The 21,036-nt window shown below is 41.5% G+C and overlaps 1 protein-coding gene across 2 annotated transcripts; it reads right to left on the reverse strand.

Moving 5' to 3' along the window:
* Positions 1 to 2,494: 2,494 nt before the first annotated feature.
* Positions 2,495 to 20,805, reverse strand: fhl1a (four and a half LIM domains 1a). 2 transcript variants are annotated; one of them, XM_037076350.1, is made up of 6 exons: positions 20,706 to 20,805; positions 7,618 to 7,799; positions 5,588 to 5,765; positions 4,624 to 4,793; positions 4,321 to 4,507; positions 2,495 to 3,252 (listed from the first exon to the last, which is right to left on the reverse strand). In XM_037076350.1, exons 2-6 carry the CDS (start codon positions 7,771 to 7,773, stop codon positions 3,098 to 3,100), a joined length of 846 nt encoding a protein of 281 aa, XP_036932245.1. In that variant the 5' UTR covers positions 7,774 to 7,799; positions 20,706 to 20,805; the 3' UTR covers positions 2,495 to 3,097. The 2 variants fall into 2 exon arrangements, with proteins under 2 accessions (XP_036932245.1, XP_036932244.1); XM_037076349.1 differs by lacking the exon at positions 20,706 to 20,805 and adding an exon at positions 11,350 to 11,460.
* Positions 20,806 to 21,036: the final 231 nt, after the last annotated feature.

Genomic DNA, 21,036 nt, shown 5'->3' on the forward strand with positions numbered 1-21,036 from the left:
AGGTCTCTTTCCTCTTCGTCTTGTGTTTAGTTCCCTTTTTTTTCTATGTTGTGTCCGATTTCGATGATGTTTTTTAAGAGTTGTGTCTTCGTCAGGGGTGCATTGTTGTAATTTATTAATTTTGGCTTCTTTGTTATTGTAATTATTGTTATCATATGTTTAGTCTTTTTCTTTAGTTTTTTTTTTTTTCTCTTGTATGAGAATATTCCAGGACGCATGCACGCGACGCAGTGTGACGTGAACGTGAGGTTAATACCGTGACTTAAAGGAAGGTTAATACATTCTGCTGGGTGGGAATTCAACACCAGGTTTTCGCACGTGTGATTCATCCAAATTTTACTTGACCGGCTGTCTTTTGTTTTTGTTTTTGTAGCATCCAGCAAATATGGCCTTACTATTCTCTTCCCGACTATGAATTTTTGATGCGAAAGCACTTGTGCTCAAAGCTCACACGCGCACAGTTTAGCGATTTTTCTGTCACTTCAGCCACCATTTTTCATGCTCACGCACACACCGGTCGTCTCTCCCAGGTTCTCTCACTGTGTGTTTCCCTTCTTTTGGCCACTAGAGGGCTTCAGGAGCACAGCTGTTACATTTGGACGAGTGTTGAGATTCGAGTCAACACTGCAGTGAATTCATACGTTCAGTGAAGTTTGATGTAGGGTTTTTTTTTGTTATGTTTTACATATGTAAATAGAATTTATGTTTACTAACATTTTAGGTTGCATCTCTTCAACACATCTGTTTGAATAACCAGAGCTGTAACTCGATACGCAGATGAAGTCCTTTAGTTTCATTCAGAGCTGCATCATTTCTGAACTCGAATGCTCAGCTGTTCACCTTAAGTGAAACTTTTTTAAAAATCTGGTTTCCAATCATCCGGTTTGAGCTCAACTTTCACCCACACATCCTCTCCATCCATCCATCCATCCTTGAATTCATCACATTTACTTCCCCACTAACCTTCTTCAAGGGTTCCCGACACACTAGCTGCTAATGCATTTCAACTATTTTTTTATAATATTAAATAAATCTGGCTGTTTGTTTATATATGAAAAACACATTTCTACATATATTTAAGTGTTATTGTACTGTGTATATAATCAGTATTAGGCAAATGAAGCCATGTGTAGGATGGAGCGGCGTCAGGATGTGGATAATTGAAGTCTCTGTGTATGTGACTGTGCTATAAGTTAGGTTTCTGTTCGACTCTGTGACGTTTGGGCCACCTGGAAAAACCCAAAATTTACATGAAGGCCTCTGACAAAACAAGGGGCCAAGTGGGGACCCACTATATGTTGCTCAAAATATTATTTGTGTGTCTGTGTGTATGTCTGAGAGCTTTCTTCAGCCCTGTATCCCTCTCGTCCCTGATCCTGAATTTTGCCTCTCAGAGACTGAAGAACTTTGATATTTTGGTGACATTTGTAGCCCTCGGCAGCACATGTAACCCATGTTTAGAGCCTCTCTAAGACGCTTTAATGTCATCAAAATATGTTTTATATTCTGTCAGTGGATGTGCGGATGTTGTTGGTAGGCATATCAGCTCAGGTCATAACGATTTCTCCTTTGTAGTACGAGGCACCAAACACAATACGGCTGTTTTCTGTCTCTTTCATTAGCTATATTAAAATCTTGCTTGACTAGTCCAAGCACGACATTTTGGGGACCTTGTTTTTTTTTTTGTTGCTTTGTTCTCTGCTGGCTTGCTCACTAAAATCTCTCTGTACATACGGACTAGGAGCTTTAGATGTTAGCTTTGATTAATAAGCTCACAGAATGTAACAGACTCCCAGAAACCGTCCTTCATTATTTACCGTGTCTCTCAGAGCTGCCCGCTCTTTTATTATTATTTTTTTTTTAGCTCTCATACATTATTCATCTAGAAAACATGAGACTCTTTGCACTGGCATAAATTAGGCGCTGTGGTTTAAGGATGATGTAGCTTTACGGTGTGGGCTCGTTAGGAGAGTTGTGTGAAGTTGTGTGGAAGAGAAAAGTCCTTCACCGACACCTGAAACCTTTCCTGCTCATGAGTAGCACCTGTTGGGTGGCTGTTGTAGCTGCTGCTGCTGCTGCTTCGAACAGATACTGTATCTATTCCAGGTCCTGCTGCATCTTTGAGGACTCGCTCGGAGCCGGCTGCGCTCGGTCCTCAACGTTGTCTGTAACAATAGGTTAGAACGGTGCCTTAGATCCGAGATTTAGTATTTTTATTGTATCACAGTTAACTGAGAAAAGCTTGTCCTTACCTCGGCCTCGACAATCAGTCTACCCAACCAGGGCAACTTTGTGAATATGCATATTTCTCTGGAGGATTTACAACAAAAAAAAAAACTAACAACGCCCTGTCCACAAATGAGATTTGTACTGTAAATATATCTAAAGTGTACTGAGATGATACAAACTGTTAAAACAATAAAGTCTTCAAAAAATACTCCCCTCTGCCGTGTTTTTTTTTTTTCAATTCCATCTCAAATAAAGACACTTCACGTCACCTCCTTCCTTTTTTTATTCTTTTAACTTCACTCAGAAAGTCTTGAATACACAAGCAGTTTATACGTCAGCATCAATCTCAAAGACCTAATTTCTATTCACTCGCTAAACGTCTTTTGAAAGTTGTCATACTCAAACTTTTCAGAGGCGTAACAGAATATTAATCAAAGCCGGTAATGAACGAGCAGCAGTATGCATGTAAAGAGCATCTTATTCCCTCTGAAAGATTCCAGTAAGGCACTGAAAAGGCTTTTGTCTCATACGGCTGCACAGATCAGATTAGTGCATAACACAATCCCACAAAAGAAACTCTGTTGCCATGTTAGTCTCCAGCACCGAAGCCAGTTGCAATAATGTATATGTGGATAAATGATTCAAGCTAGTGCATACTGAGTTGAAATAACTTTTGAGTTTGTAACGAGAGGTTTCACCAAAACTGACTGTTCTTACATCTCGTGCCAATTCGGAAACATCATAACATTTATTCTGTTATTAACTCACAATCCCAAAAATACATCCAGAGGAGAAGAACATGTGCTTTTTTTTTTTGGCAAATGAACAGTCAGTTTTGGTGTAATTCCCCTTTAAAGAGCGACCCTCTTCACAGCTTCTTGGCGCAGTCGGGGCAGTAGATGTGCTCGCCGCTGATGACGAAGCGCTTGTTGGCCAGCGAGAGGGAGCACTTCTTGCAGTTGAAGCAGTACTCGTGCCAGGAGTAGCCTTCGTAGTTCACCACGTTGGTGCCGTGGCCGAATCCTGCGGAGACGAGACAGAGAGACAGAAGGACATCGAGATGTGTTTTGTCTTAATAATTTGACATTTGTCCCAATATTCAGCACAGGTTGGTCTCAAATGATGAAAAACTGAGATCTTATATCAAATATGTGATGTGAAATATTTATGGTGGCTGTCAGAACAAAGTAAGGTTCAAATATGCTTTTAACAGCTTTTTATATGTTTTTTTTTAATCTTTTCAAAGTGACTGCTCACTTTCTTTTAATGGAAACCCACAGTATTGATATGAGCTCTGAAGAAGACTTTAAAATGTGTTGGTTTATTCATGACTCAATGAAGGATTTTAATAAATTATTATCAGTTCTTTCAAACTCAACCAAGAAGTTCGAGTCTCCCTTGTAAAAGAAATCTTGATCTCGGGGCCTTCCAGGTAAAATAAAGGTAAAACATCTTTTAAAAAGTACTTTCATCAGAAGTATATTACTGCAGCTCTTGTATTCTTCTTTATCTTTTCTTTATAGTTCAACCTCATTTTAGATTTTGCCCAGCAGAGTCTGAAATAAATTTGATGACTATGTAATTTGGCACTAATGAAAATCAATTTAATTGTAATTTATTGTTGAAAACTTTGTGGAATGTATGCTTGCCTGAATATAAATTTCACACTGGTGCACTGCCCTAAAAACACTAAATTACACTGGAAATAACTGAAAATTTCCTTGTAAATTGTATCAGATTACATACTGTTGTAAATAACATACTCTGGGAAATGTGTTGCAATGATTAAGAATGATAAAGCGTCACCGAAACATCGAGTTTTCCTGCTGTGCCACACTGAAACTGTGTCATGATGAATCATCTGAGGTTCTGCCGCTGCAGCACATCCTCTTACTGTATGTCTCATGGCCGCTTTGCCTCATGGTCTATTTCATCATCTATCTGGATTACAATCTGTCGGAGGCGATTACAGTCGTGCAGGAAACGTCCAGAAGAATAAACTTCAGCGCTCTGTGTACATTCACGACCCTCCCTGGCATGTTTTGCAGCAGAAGTCACACTAATGCCGCCGAGTGTTCGTGCTTCTCTGACCTGTGATGGGGTTCTTGCAGCCGTGGCACTTCTTGGCCACATCGGTCTTGAAGCAGTCCACGCAGTAAACGTTGTTCTCGTGGGAGGTGAAGCGAGTGGACGCCAGAGATTTGCGGCAGGTGTGGCACACGAAACACTCAGAGTGCCAGGGCTGGTCCTGGTAGCTGATCCCTCCGGAGGTGATGGCCTGAGAGGAGCAGAGGGATTCTGATGTCAAACACTGCGGGGCCTAAATATCATTTAACAGTAAAGAATATGTTTACAAGCACAGAACATGCACAGTGACAGGATCAGTGCTCCTACCTGCTTGCAGTGGAAGCACTTCTTGGCAAACTTCTTGTCGTGGCAGGGAGCGCAGTAGATGTCCTCGCCCTTGGTCAGGAAGCTCTTCGTGCGGATCGGCTGCTTGCATTCGAAGCACTTGAAGCAGTCCTCGTGCCACACCTTGTTCTTGTACTCCACGTTCTGGGATCCTGTGAAGCACAAACAGTAGAAATAATGGAAATCTTTTCTCTCTATAAAAGCAAAAAAATGTTGTTGTTTTATTTGGTTTGGTTTGGCTTTATTAGCCCTTATTAAAGGGCCACAGGTCAGATTCGAACCCTGGGCTTCTGTAGGGACGACACAGCCTCTGAACATGGGGCGCGCAACAACTCCCACGTTCTCAAACTACGCCAAAATGCAACCGAGGCTTTTTTCGTGAATGTACCTGAGTCAAACTTTTGTATAAAAGCAAAATTATGACAAAAGTCACCTCCAAGTTATGTCGCATTCCAAAATCGATACTTCTCCACTGGCAGGATGGCGGCTAGCGGAACAAGCATCTGCTAACGTGAGTCGTTCAAAAACTTTCTTTTTAGTAAACTTATTAAACTAAACAATGTTCTCAGTGCTTGTGTTCGTGTGTAGAGACCCTGGTGATACTACGAGCAAAGTTTCATGTTGTGTCGAGCCTTCTTAGTGTTTTAAAAATAGCGATTTTGATGCTATCGTAAAAGTGCCCGTAGCACTCCCACTGAAAATTATTTTTACCTGAAAACGACAATACGGAAAATCTTAAAGTGCCTCTTTCATCGTAATTATGCTTTTATTGGAAGGTTTGACTCGGGTACGTTCACAACGTAAAAAAAAAAAAAAAGCCGAGGTTGCATTTTGGCGCGAGTTTTGCTTGAAGTCTTTTGTTTTGTTTTGATTCAGAGACCTCTAGTGGCAGAAACTCCGTACTGCGCCTTTCAAAAGAAAAAAGAAAAGACAACAGTGAGCCCACCTGGCATGACCACCTTGTAGCAGCCCTGGCAGCGGTTGCCGTCCTCCCTGGCGCCACACTTGCCACACATTATCTTGCCATCATCCCGGGCGTTGAAGGGCTCAGAGGCCAGCGGCTTGTAGCATTTGGCACAGCGGAAACAGTCCTCATGCCAGTGGCGGTTCTTATGGTGCAGCTCCTGAACACAGAGGAGGAGGAGGAGGAGGGGGAGGAGGAGGAGGAGGAGGAGGAGGAGGAGGAGGAGGAGGAGGAGGAGGAGGTGTGTGGTGAGCAGAGGTGCCTCACTGAGCTCTCATTAAAGTGGAGTTTGTTTACTCATCATGTGGACCGAGGCTCGGGGCCAGAATACAGAACGAGCCCATGTGGCAGACATTAAAGTGGAGATGAAGTGAACCGGGACGTGGCGAGCCGTGAAGGAGTTTGAGGGATCGGATGGTGAGAAGGAGATATAAAGTATTTAAGCACCATTAGAAGTAATAATACATCTTTTTACTGTTTTAACAGGCTGTGACCGCGTGGTGAGAGCGGAGGCCACCGCGGGACGACACATGAGTAATGTAACAGACTGAGAGCTATCTGAACAAACAAGAGAAGAAGAGAACACACACACACACACACACACACACACACACACACACACACACACAGAAACAGCCTCACTTCCTTTTCTTTTTACTTCTGCACAAGAACCACAGTGGAGAGAAGTTAAGACTCAGGGCAGACAGGTCTTTACCAAAAGACAAAACATCCGCTGAGACAAAAACCTGATGATTATTTGTCTCCAGCCGATGGAGAGACATATGATGCTCATTTAAGGTTCATGATTTTATTCCAGGTAACTACTAGAACATACGGAAGCCCTGAGGTGCAAGGGAGAATTATTTTTATTATCTTTTTGTGGTGATCTTTTTTCTAAGTTCTTAATTAATAAATAAATAAATAAATAAATAAATAAATCGTGTGAAATAGAGTGAAAGTTTTTTGTTTTTTTTCATGTGTCGAGATGAGTTCTGGTTCTTTCTGTAATTCTCATTTTGACCTAAAGAGGCAGACTTGTGTATATTTTTACAACTGAAAGTTGTGTATAGAAGCGCAAATACCTAATTGCAAGTGCGCGAGTAACACTGCTGGTTTGAATGTTTATGAAAACGTGGCTCTATTTTTAACGTTTGATATGAAGTTAAGTTAAATGTGAGATGCATGTTTAATTTCTGCAGTTTGGCTTTATTTGATCATCTGTGTCACCGTTTTCCCAGTATTCACAATGCAGCCTCCTGCAGTGAAAATGAGTATTACAAAAAACCAACAGTTTTTTTTTTTTGTTTTTTTTTCCTTGAGATGATTCGAATCAAACAGGTAAAAGAAGAGAGTAAAAAATTCTCCTGAAATTCCTTTTTTTTCTTCTAGGTGTCTGAAACCAGGTGAGTAAAAAAACTAGTTTTGTGTGTTAAAAATATTTTTTCAGGGGATGATTTGATTGAAATGGGTAAAATAAGAGAGTGGAAAATAAATCTTATGAGTTTTGTTTTTTTTTCTTTCTTCTAGTTGTCTGAAACCAGGTGAAAAAAGTTTTAAGGACTTTATTAAGATCATGTAAGTCCTGCATTAAAAATCTTAGTTAGGAAAACTTAAAGTACAAAAACTGAATTCATTTTCTGCTTTTTTAGGTCCAGTTTAGAATCATCTATATCATATGAAAGTATTACACATAATTCATAGATTATGTTATTGATTTATCACACTTTCCTTGCATTACTTTAATGTTGAATACTTGTTTTGAGTACTTTAATCTAAAGGAAAACATCTTATTTCATTCATTAAAAAACTGCAAAGTGATTCATAACTAAATTCATCAACTACATGAAGAGGAGTAAAAAAAAACAAAAAACAATAATTCTCTGAATTGTAGAGGAGCATAAAGTACAAGAATCTCAGATCTAAACTGAAGTACAGTTCTTGAGGAAATGTACTCAGTTACTTCTGCCTCCTGTGGTTCCCTCCACTGTCTGTCACTCACACTGTGTTTTCACCTTGGAGTCGGCACCGATGGGCTTCTTGCACTCGGCGCAGGTGTTGGCGCAGAGCTTGTCGAAGCACTTGGGGCAGACGTGCTTGTCATCCTTCTTCACGTACTTCTTCCCGTGCAGGTTGTCGCGGCAGTAGTAGCAGTCGAAGCGCTCACTCATGGTGGAGGTGAGATAACTCTTGGGACCTGAGGGGGAAACACAGCGCAGCAGGACTTACTGAGGCTTCACACACCTTCCAGCTTCCCTCAGACACCAGGTGGGGACAGTGTTGCTCTCTTTTTCTACAGCCACATGGTTCTCTGAGCAATGCAAGTAGAATTCAGCAGATGATGGATTGAGATGATTAAAAGTGCTTTACAGTCCAGAGAAACGTGAATAAAAGAAATAAGGGAGATGGAAATCAAATATGAGAATTTAATAAGAACAGAATACGACTTTAAAGGACGAGTTCCCCCAAAAGTCAGAATCTGCTCACTGATGGAAAGTCAGGTGGAGTTTTGAAGTCAACAAAACATTTCTGGAGCTTCACAACAAAACAACGTTACAGCGTTCTCCTAAACAACTGAGGCAGATGGGGATCCCTTCTGAAGACTTTATTTTCACCCTTTTTTAAGATGAGATCTTCACTGTAGCTGCTGAGCTAGAAGGACTAGCAGGCTCTTCACCTGAAGTGTTTCTTTCAGATGTTTTGTTCATTTTCAAAACAAGGCTGGGAGAATGTTGCAGCACAGTTTTTTTCCCGTGAAGCTCCAGAAACGTTTTGTTGACTCTGAAACTTCACCCGACTTCCCATCAGCACCGGGAGTTTGGTGACGCTGAACGCTGTAACAGTACATCTGACCTTTGCACCCTAAAATGTGAAGCAACGTGAGGCGGATCTAAAACAGAAATGTGCAGAAAAAGGAATTTTTTTCCCCTTTAATATTAGTAAGAGTAACACAGTGAGAGGCAGCTCTTAGCAGCAGCATACCAAACTGATGAGAGAAGTGTCGCTGACGAAAAAAAAAAAAAAAAAAAAAGCAGCCCACAGATGTCTGCTTGTTGTCTGCATGCTTTCTGGCCTGCAGACTTTTTTATCAAGCTCTCCCTGGAAAGCTCATATTTTTAGATCGTCTGGCTCATTCCTCCCCCGCCGTCACCCCCGACTCCACCTCGAGAGGACCTCACCCCGACTCACGCCCTGATTTCTCTCTCTTTCTTTCGTCTGGGTCATTTTATTTTATTGGCTGGTAATGTAAACACTAGAAGCCAAAGTTGCCTCGCTCCTTCGTCCATCAACATTCCTGCATCGCCGGCGGCGTCCGCTGGGAGCAGACTGAGTAAGATTCCTGGAACAACTGTTGTGTTGGGGCGGAGTGAGTGGACATTTTTATGCTTTATCTACATCACTCTGAAGTGCCTCACACACACACACACACACACACACACACACACACACACACACACACACACACACACACACAGGATGTCAGTGAGAGCAGCTGAACAGTCAGTGTTGATGAATATCATCTCAGTAGAACAGGAGCGATGGAGGAAACAATGGGAGGAATGACATTTTGTCAGGGTAACCATAGGAACAAGGAAAATATTGATGACTGGAGGCTGCAGCTATTTCAAGTGGGACGGGGGTAAACAGAGATGAGCCTCCCGCAGTGTGACATGTGTCCCTGATGTGTGTGTGTGTGTGTGTGGATGGACCGAGGCCTGACACGCCCCACGCCGCCTAAACTCGCCTCCCGTAGGATTTAATGCAACTAAAAAAGTCACCAAATCTCAGGCACACAATGCTCGGGTCTCATCGCTGAGCCCAGCCAGATCAGAGATCTAATTTTAGACGTGCCCTCTCTATTTAAAGTAGGTTGACCTTCCACAGGGGGACACGTGGAGATGGATGCAGAGTGATGACCACTGGGACTATGCAGCTATTGTGGCTCCAGTGTCCAGTGCTTTAATCTTTTGTCACAAACAGCTTGACAGCTGCCCCCTGTCAAGCAGGCGTGGTATGCGCCGACACTCAGCTGTGCGGGGGAGTGGATTATATCACCGCCGTCCCTTCGGGGGGAGCAGGAAAGGTCAACGCGAGACCAGTTTGAGAGGTGAGTCAGAGCGGTGCGTGTTCAAAGATCCGGACTGTACATCCGCCAAATCAACAGCGGACCATCATCCAAACTCTCTCTGGGGTAACGACAGCGTGCTCACCTAACAGTAGGCCTCCTTAAGAAATCAGGTCATCTGAACATAATCACAGAGAGCTGCAGCAAAATAAAGAACAATTCAAACCCTGGAACAGACTGTTCTGTAGACTTTATACAACATAAATCAAGAAATGAATATTTCAAGAGCGCTCCGAGTATTTGACTGCAAGATGATGCTATCGCATAGCTGCACACGCTCAGCTCGTTTCTCATTCGTTTGACTGCAGAGAACGGTCCAATCATCCACCCACATCAAAATCATCATTAATGCTGAGCACAAACTCATGACGGACTCAAAATGCGTTAGGAGAAGAACAACCAGCACACAATCCTCCCGAACGCTCTTTACTCAGCACTGTAGGCTAATTGGGCAGGAAAGTAGATGTTTCTCTTGTGAACTCATGCAACCTGAGGAACTTTATCTAAGTGGGTCGATCGTGTCGCTGCTGATCCACCAACAGGTGCGACATGTGTGAGGGTTTTACTTTAACATCTGCTCTCAGCTCCTAATCACTTCTGACAAGTATTGAATTTTGAATCTTGAGTTAAAAAGAGTTCCATCTTCGGTATACAAGTATGTATATGTAGTTTAGTTTTGATCTAAAAGAAAATTCTGTATCAATAAGAGCTCAGCGTGATGGACAATCATTTAATCTCCCCGACCAGAGGTGGGGACGATTTGAGATTTCAGTCTTTGACATTCGAGTGGTTCAGTTGTTCATTTTTTACAGGAAGAGGCTGTTTGAACATCGATGGACCATCAACAAAAGCTCTGAAAAGCTTTTACCTCACCAGCAAGGACAACATGCCCAAGACTGTAGCTGTAAATCTGACCTTTGCACCTCAAAATGAAAATAAACAAATCCACAGAGAAACTGCACCCAGCACAAGTTTTGACATAAGACAGAAACGGTAAAATGCAGCTCTTAGCAGCAGCATACCAAACTGATGAGAGAAGTCTGTTTAACCAGCAGATGTCTGGGATTTAGCTGATATCTCAATTAAACAAGTTTAAATCTGTACGAGGGCATCAAAATATAACAAATATTACAGAATTACATAAATCCCCCCGAGCCAGAGATGCTGTTTGTTAATCATCATCAAACTAACAAGAGAAGCTTCAAAAAATTTGGTGCATTTTCTGTCTTAAAATTGGACGAGATAAAACTACAGCAGCATAAGAATTAAAGCAACAGGATGATAAAGATAAAGTTTATAAGAGGTTAAGAACATGTAAAGTCACATTGTTTTGCTGGTCACATAATTAAACAGATTAAACAGAAATCCAGAAAAAGGACAAAAACATGTTACATCTATAAGACAGTTCATTACTCCTCAAACTAAATAAACCATTTCAAATTAACTGGATTATCTGAAAAATCTGTCATAACAAAGCTGAAAACACGGGACAGAAACATGTTTAAAATCATCAACTTGAGTAAAATTCAGGTGAAACCTTATGAAATTCTTCCTGAGCTTTTCCCTGATTACTGGTAACACAAATGTCAAATCATTTACAGCATCCAGCGTTGAATTTTACCTGTGAGTTTGTACGACATGATTGGTTCCCGTCAGGAAGAAAAGAGGAAGGAGAGATGGAAATGCGAGGACAGGGAGGAGACGGTAGCATCCACAGAGGGTCAAACCCAGAGACCACACACCTCTTCAAGATAAGGGGGCTGTATATACCCCTCTGTGACCCGCACACACCCCCCGACCCCACGAACACATCCAACCCTGGGCCCTCCTGTCCTTTTTAGGGTATGCATTAGAGAATAGAGCGGATGAGGGAGAGTGTGATGCCGAGGGGATAGATTAGGTGATGGAGATTGGATTCCACTGCTGTAACATCAGATGGTAGAAGAAAAAAAAGAAAAAGAAAAAAACAAACCCACAGTCTGGAGGCTGCGAGCGATGGCCGCCGGGGATAACAGATACTCCCACTGCCCCGACATTCAGCCGCTTTGTTGGAGTGTTCAGAACTTGTACAGATGACACGCTGATCACATCATAACTCAAACAGACGACCCGCAGGAGCAGCTGGGTCGACGGAGCCGGCCGAGCCGAGGAGAGACAAAGTGTTATATAAGTATGTCTCCTCAAGTTTTCATCACCGGGTGTGTGAGAGAGCGTAAGACATATTTTACAGAAGATGATGTTGTTTATACGCTCAGATTAAGTGAGTAAAATGTCTCAAGAATGGGAGAAAAAAGATGATCGGCAGTGATGAACGTTTGTCTCTGTTATCTCACTGATTCGTTTTCCAAGAGAACATTTTTCTTTAAAGCCTCCAGAGACACAGAGTGCATTCCTGATAGAAAAGCTAAAAGTCAACATGAATCCTCTTGAGATAAAATGTCCTCGTCCATCTGCACTCAGACTAACAAACAATTAAAGGGTAAGCAACATATATATATATTATATATATATATATATATATATATATATATATATATATATATATATATATATATATATATATATATATATATATATATATATTGCAGCATTTTGACACTTAACAAATGTTTTAAGATGCCAAACCCACATTTACTCAATGTTTCTGACATGAAGCGTTCCATAATTTTATAAGATATCTGTCAGTTAACAATAAAATCTATGTAAAACTTCAGAACTTATACTTTTTTTTATTGTTAACTGTCACTAATTGTGTTGAATTTTAAAAATATCATCCATTAAATTTTTTTTTTTTTTTTAAAAACCTACATTTTCTACAAAATTTGTGCTTACTCCCATGTTCTTTGTCTTGTTTATACATTCAACATGTTTTAACATGATTTGATATTTTCCTGAATTTCACAAAAACATGAAAAATCTGTAATTTAAACACAAAACATGTTAAATCTACAATAAGGTATAATAATAATAAGAACTAACTTCTTGCCAACTCATGAGCACAGGACTTTTGTGTTGATATTGTGAACTTGATAACTTTCTTGTGTTTCATGAGTTTTCTGTCTTCTGCTGTTTCCTCCTGTGTTTTTTGTGCTTCCTGCTCTGATTTCTCTCCACACATCAGCTCCTCCTGTGTTTCTCCGCCTCACACCACCTGCTCCGTTACTTTAGTTTAGTTTCTATTTGAGTCTAGTCTTCTGTTCAGTCTCTGTCTCGTCTCCCTGGAGTTCCTTTGTGTTTGCCTGATCCTCGTGTGCTGTGATCCTGAAGAAAAACTAGCTCCTTTGCACTTCCTGCCTGCTGTCTCCTACATTTGAGTCCACCTTAGGCGTTTTTGGGCCTGAGTAACCTCTCCTAGCTCTGAAAACTTATTTTTATTGTATTCACACCACAAGAACCATGAACAATCTTTAACGAAATAACTTTTAAAGTTCCATCTTTCGAGTAGCTACTCTCCCAGCACCACAGGAACTTTGACTGGTCGATCTCAGGAGCCAACACCAGCAACCGCCATCTTAAAAACCCAGTCAGCTGTGTTAACATCGGACAACACACAAAAACAAACAGCATAGAATGTGTATGGTGTGGACTGTTTGGTCGAAAAATGCCTCTTGTGTGCTCTCATCATGACAAATTTGTCATGAAACAACATTATCATTCATTCATCTCAACACCTGATGAGTGTAAGTCCAATATTCACTCTCCTTTTTGCTCTGTTTTTGGTCTCCACCATCTCCTTATATCCGTCTCTTAAGATGCTAACTGCTCTACTTTGTTCATCAGCGAGTTGCTAATGTTGTGTCAGTCTGGTTTTTGGTGCTGCGCTCGTCAAAGACAATGGATTTTTTTTTTAGATTTTACCACAAAAAAAAAGTAGCTATGCTAAAAAAGCTACGCTATGACAGCCATGAGAATGAACCAAAACAGTGAAGTTGTGAGCTTGAAAACCAAAAAAATCAACTGAAAGAAGCTAAAAAGTTCCCCGGAGCTGCCGGGAACTGCTGAGTCAGATGATGACTCTCTTATGGCTGTTTTAAAATCAGTTTAATTTTGCCATTTCTTTTACTGCCAGCTCACAATCACGGACCATCATTATCTTGTCTGCAGGGGAGCAAACGTAGCTCCACATGGCACTTTACTCCGATTGGTTTTGGGCCGTCGCACTCAGACGAGCTTAAATACAGAAATACAGGCTCATTATGTGGATGCGAGGAGCCTGAGGAGAACGGCTGAGACGGGAAATAATTTAGTTATACTCTCAGTTTATGAAGGGAAAACTCATCTCTTAAATGTATTCAATAAACTTCTTCATACATCACACACAAAACAAATCAATGCAGTTAGCTACCTCCTGTGTGTGTGTGTGTGTGTGGTTGTGTGTGTGTGTGTGTGTGTGTTTGTGTATAAAGTGCAGCTGGTTGCAATTACAGATCTGATTTGGTCCATTACCACAGAGCACAGCATTACGTTTGGTCCTTTTTATAATCTGTCACCTAATTATTTTAAAACCCACAAAGACTAATTAATGAGCAGGAAGGCGCCGTGACTCCCGGCCCACAGAAACCTCCCTCTGTGCTACAGCAGGAAATCTGTTCATCCTGCTTCCATCTCTCCATTTGCTCGATTGTTCTTGGTTTAATATCTCGCCGTGATGCATTTGGCTGTGGTTCCATCGCTCGCAGCGCTGATTTCATGTGGAAATTTGACAGTCAGACGTGCAAATGACAGAAAAAGCACTCTGTGAACTGACATATGGTTTAATGATGATGATGGCGATAGCTGTGAAATTCATCAGCGGTCCAGCGTTATTGGGAAGCAGCAACAAAGGAATAAAGAGTGCATAATGTAGAACAAAGTGTTTAAAGCTATTTATATATACTCATAATTCAATACTCCATCGAGTTAGCAAAGTGCTACTGGAAGCATTGGAAGGGCAGTTAGCATTAGCATCGTGTGGGTAAAGGGAGGTAGCTGAAAGGTAAATGATGCTGTATGTGCAGGGGGAAAGAAATTGGCGTTTTTTGGGATTTGGCGCCCTCCCACAGCTGCTGAGTGCAACACCACAGTCGTAAAATACAAATTCTAGGTCTGTAACAATTCGGCATCTTGTTACCTTCAGGTGAAACTGACAACTGACCAACAAATAACTTTCAGCAAATCACAAACTAAACACATCTTGGCTAACGGCACAGTTTTGTGGTCTCTTTCTGTTTGCAGGAGCTGTTATCTCCTTGGCTGATGCCATAAACTTGATTTTTTATGTATGCTTGATTGGCCATCATGTGATGCGGACGTACATGGAAGTTTTGTATATTTTCAGAATCAGAATCAGAATCAGAATTCCTGTATTTGTCTTGCAAACGGGCACATTTCTGTGTCACAGCAGCCAGTAAGGACAGTGATATCACAATAAAACAACAAAAATAAAATGTTGCCATCACTTTCCCTGCATCAGCCAAATATCAGGGGTTTCTACTCTGGGGAAATGTAAACTGATACATGATGCTGTGCTAAACTGGCACCTCACTGTAAATATCATGAATATTAAATGTTAAATTGTATTGATTTGTTTTGAACGTATCTACAACAGCAATATCCATCATCCCTCATGGTGCGTTCACTTGCTGTTATATGTATCCCAAAGACACAGATGATTACATCTGATAGAAACACGACCAAAAGTCCAGTGATGGGAGTCAGAAAATGATGAACTGCTGTTTGTAACATTTGTTTAAATACAAGTTGTTGAATGAGCTTTTCTAACCTGCAGGGCATGTTTTGTTTATCCGTTGTCTCTTCCTGTTATGATTTCCTGACAACACGAGTATGAAGCACGTCTGGTTTCACACCATCAGTATTTGTACAGTGTTGTTTAGTGATGGTCTTAACTCTACCCAGTCACTGCTGGAACGCAGTGCCCACCGTCCCACATGTCATCTCCAAAGGCTCGCCTCTAACAGAGCAGAAATAACTCCTGATCATCTGCAACAATAAACAAAACTATAAATATTTATTTTTCCCCAAATGAAGGAATGCAGGGTTTAAATACGCAGCTGCTACAGATGATGAGAAACTCTCTCTCATGTACAGTGCGTGCTTTTCAAACTCATCCTATCATGAGATGCAAAATGCACATTGTGAATCTTTAGGAAGGTGTTGCCTCTTGGCTACAATCCCATCATCTCTCACTCTCTCAGTTTGGTGTTTGCAGGCGGAGAGAAACAGGAAGTCTGACCTGTGCTTCCTGAACAAATGTGTGACTGGAGCGAACACCCTTCACTCTCTCCACTGTTACCAACAGCAACAAAAGCCTTATGAGTGTGTGTGTGTGTGTGTTGTGATGTGTGTGTGTCTGAGAGCTCATATTCAACTTGACCTCGTGCCCTGGACGTCCATGTGTCTCACTAACCCGTCCAAATGTGGTTAGCGGCCAGATAGACCAGAGATACTGAGCCACACAATCACTGTCAGGAGACTCTGTGACTCACTATGTTGACACAAACACAGTGTCAAGACAACAGGACACACACACACACACACACACACACACACACACACACACACACACACACACACACACAGCTGTATTACAACACAGACTTAAGGTCAGTGAGTGAGTGAATAAGTCCGGGTGTGGCTGCAAGACCCAGACACACCGAGGTCAAACATGTGTGGACAAAAGGCCACGAGGGGAGCGCCATCAACACACTCACACTCCTGTCCAACGGATATGCCTCCAAGTGTTGCTAGCACACACACACACACACACACACACACACACACACACACACACACACTTTCAGATAAAACCTCCACTGTATGCCAGCGAGCACTTCACCTCTCGCCGGTCTCACATGACTCGAGCCTCGACACCCAGAAGAAGTTTTTTTTTATCGACACAGAAAGACGGTTTTCATTTAATCTCACTGTCTTTAGCACCTCAGCAGTTTATCCATTAAAATGAGGAAGCCATTTTTTTAAGCACCCATAAAATAATTACTTATACGCTACTTTATAAATGATTAAATACTGTTATGTGACGACTATGATACCTGGATACTTTGTGGGATATTTGTATATATAAAACAAACTATCATCTCCTAAATTGTTACTCATTTTGTGGACTTAAAGGTCCAGTGTGTCGGATTTAAGACCATCTATTGGCAAAAATCAGCTACAACAATGTTTTGTTACCTTAAATCATCCTTTTGTATCAACAGGGAGCAGCTCAGCTTCCAAAGGATCAGCCGTGTTGCACTGCCATGTTTTTCTACAGTAGCCCAGAATGGACAAACCAAACAGTGGCCTCCTTTTCTCTTCTGGAGATGGAGGCGAGCTGTATCTGATATCGTCATGGGTGTGAGTTTGTGTTGACAAGTGGTGGAGACATAAACCCTCAGATTAGTCTCTTTTTTAAAATAATGGTCTTCAACATTTTTGAGATTTTATGGTTTATGCTCTAATGAATTAAAACAGCTTTCCTGCACATACTGTCAATTGTTGCCCTAATTTACAGTGCACTCTAAGTACATATCAGGTATCTGGGTTAAGAGTTTGTCATAATTTCACACCAGAATCACCAGCAGCTTTTTTTTTTAGAGGAAGGTGGTGACGGAGAACAAGCGGCTTTTCAGAACATTTTTAAAGAAATTATGCTCACATAATTGATGTTGTTCATTCATTATGATGTTCCTGGACATTCCTGGTCATTTAAACTTAAAAAATAGTGTAAATGTTTGCATCTGGAGCCAGTTGATGTGGTTTAATGGATGCAGGACTCTCGTCGGGAGGCTGCGGTTTGTATCCCATAAAAGAATGTATGAGAATATCTTGTTCACTTATAATTTTTAATTTCTTTTCAGTTTCAGTTTTGGGTCAAACCTACTGACCCAACTAACCCTTTCACAACATCTAACGTGTGAGTCTTTCCCCCCTGCAGCCGCGTTACAAAGCTATGACACAAAAATGTGATTGGTCAGTTTCAGTGATGGTTATTATGATGTTCCAGGAACAACGCCGACTTATCAGACTGTGCCTGAGGCGAGCGGTATTTAGTTGTTTAGTCTACAACCTCACTGGCTTCTTCTCAGTCTACTTCACTCTCTCACTGTGGCTCTCTCCTCATCTCTTTCTCCTTTATTCACCAAACAATCGTGCAGTTCAGCTGAGACTCTCTCTGGCTGAAGAGGTAGAAGAAAAAAAAAGGGGGGAGGACAGGGAAGTTGTTCGACATCCACTCGGCTCGCTCGGCCAACACGGACAAACAAGCAGCATTGCCTATTTAGGAGTCGAGCGCAGTCGGGCTGCTGAGAGCCGTTTCATGTGTTTCATCAACTCAGTCATCTGCTCTCAGACACACCCTCGGCGTCCGTCTCTCACTCTCTGTCACTCCGCTCCATTTGCAAGAGTGAAAGAAGTGATGAAACCGTCCCCGTCTGAAAGAAAACTGCTGGCATGAAGTCGTCTCAGCCACCAAATGTCCTGCTGCCGGCCTGATGGAGAGGAGACCTCACAGGCGCTGACAGACAAACAGCTGCATTAAAGATTGATCTGAAGTGTACGCCACACGCCAGGCTTTGTGAATGACTGATGTGTGACTGCCTCTGTGCGGATTTTACATCAAATATCTAAAAATCACAGGACTTACTGAGATACACGGGACTGACGTAAAAAAAAAAAAGTGATTTATAAGTTCCAAGCCGCAGAGAAAGGAGCAGTCTCCTCAATATCACAGTGGGTTCATTTATTGCTCGGTTAAGGCCGAAGTTTTTACGAGCTTTGAAAGGGGTTGGTGAAGTCATTCTGGAGCCACAGGGAGGTCCAGTGTGCCAGAGGAAGGACCGTAATCTCCAAGTCTCTTTAATGACATCATGCGTTTGGTCTGGCAGCTGCCCAAGACCAGAAGGGAGGAGACGGTGAGCTGATGTCACGCTTTCACAGTTTCGAGACACACATGTTACCTTTGAGGCTCTGCTGTGCGTCGTGAGAACGCCAGCACATCGTCTGAGCTACGAGATGAGAAGCACAACAGCCCCGCAGCTATTTTACCCTGCATTGTGCATTCAGACAGGACAGATGGGAGAAGGGAGGGGTCAGAATATGAGGTCCAGTAAACATTAGAGTAATAGTTCAACACAAACGATGTCCTCGAGATTTCACTCAACATCTACCTGAGGCAGCATCGACACAAAAAGTAAATATCATAAACTGATGTTAGAGGTGTTTTTATCGATACGGGCTGTATAACACACACTGAACGACGACTGATCAGAAGGTGGAAGAAGCAACATCATGACACTTTTCAAAATCACGTTGATGGAACAGCGTCTCCGTCACTTGTCTCTGCACTGCGTGACTTCAGCGAGAGGGTCGGATCACTTCAACACACAAGTTGTCGACACTTAACAATGTTATGACATGATGCGTTGTGTTTGTAGTCAGCACCTACATTAAGCCTGACAGACTGTTACAGACCTGGGATCTGTATTTACAACAGCTGTGTTGCGCTTCATGGCCACAAATTGGGCAGAATAACAATTTCTACATAATGTTGCTTTAAGGAAAAGTAGCACAACCTCACTAAAGACTTTATTATTAAGAGTAAAATTCCTTCATTCAGATCTACATCATGGGATTGTATTCACTCGTGCATTAACATCACTGTCATGTTGTAGCTGATGCAGATTTTAACGGCACTGTTGCAGCTAAAGTCTCCAAAAAGTTCATCAAGCAGCTTCAACATCACAGTGACCAGTGGTGGACAGTGAACTGAAGTACAAGTATAGTTACATTACTGAAACATTACTCAATTACACTTTCTAATTCATTAAAACTACTGGTATTTCAAACATTACTAAGAATATTAGTTACTCTGTTAACTGCTGATATTTATCTGCCTTACTGGACGCTTTTGGGTGGGTCAGGTTGTAAAAGTGCATCATATTTTTTATCAAGTAGTTTAGCTTGTAAAATCTTAATATGTAAAGCAAATGATTGCAATTAAGTCATTATAAGGGTATACTATTAAAGTCTGTAGTTTTACTTGTACTTGCATTACACCATGTAATCTTCTCATATACTTTTAATATCACCACTGAGTACAATTCAAATCAATATTAAACCTTTACCTGCATTTTTGCAGCTGATAAGGCAATAAAATATCAGCAGTTTAAAAAAACTAATACTAAGCAGTGTTTGGGAAGTATTTTTACAATACCAGGAGTTTCAACTAATTGAGTAATTGTAACTGTAATGTAACTGTACTCGTACTTGAGTGCAGCTGCAGCTCTTTACCTGTTTATTCCAACTGCTTTATCTACTTTTAGGAGGCTTTGGTTGTAACAGCACATCGTATTTTATAAAGTAATTATAGTTTTGTTTGTAAAGTCGAAATATGAAAAGTAACTAACACTATGGCTGTGAATAAAGTTTAAAAAAAAAATCAGGTTAAAATAAAACTGAGAACCTCAGAGTTGTTTATAAGTACTTCCCTGGACATAAGCGACACCCACTGACACACACTTTAAGTTTATTCCTAAAATTAAAAAAAAAAGTTCTTAAGTAACTTTCTCTAAAAACAATAACGTGACGCATGAACGTGTAGGCTGCTGATAGAATCACATGAGGAGAGTACAGAGTACGCGCCGCTGCTGTGCCAAAACAAAGCGCATCACCTGTTGCGCAGCGCAGCAGCACCGTGCCCAAAACCATCAGGAGGACCAAAAGACTAAAGGAGACTTGTCGCACATTTAAGTATTTTCAGTGAGCCCCTTCTGTGAGACTGGTGCTGTAACTGGCGGATATGATGTCGGAAACCCTAAAAGCTGCAATTACGCGTCATGTCTGTGCGTAAAAAGATCGAATAGCCGCCTTGTGATAAACTTCTCCTGACTACCTGATGCATGACCTGATCCTCTGATTGTTTTTTTTATTTAAAAAGCACAGCTGTGTTTTGTTTTTGTCTGTTTTTTTTGGACTCACCTCTGCAGAGAGAACAGATGAGCGTCTTTCAGAGGACACCAGCAGTGAGTGTGTCCGGTGGGTTTGGCCGAGAGGTGAAATCTGCGGAGGGAGCGCAGCTTTAAAAGACGGAGGCAGCAGAGAGAGAGAGAGAGCGAGAGAGAGAGAGAGAGAGAGAGAGAGAAAGGAAAAAAGAAAAGCTGCAGGAGACGAGCCAAACCTCTGTAAGCTCTCATAAACAATGACCTCAACCAGGAATTTACAAGATCTCAAAAGTTCTCATTGGCACTGAACTCCTTAAGAAAATAGAGCCGTAACTTTTCCGCATCAACGAGCGCCGAGACCAACAATC

Source organism: Acanthopagrus latus, chromosome 18 (genome assembly GCF_904848185.1).
Source record: "Acanthopagrus latus isolate v.2019 chromosome 18, fAcaLat1.1, whole genome shotgun sequence".
Lineage (NCBI taxonomy): Eukaryota > Metazoa > Chordata > Actinopteri > Spariformes > Sparidae > Acanthopagrus > Acanthopagrus latus.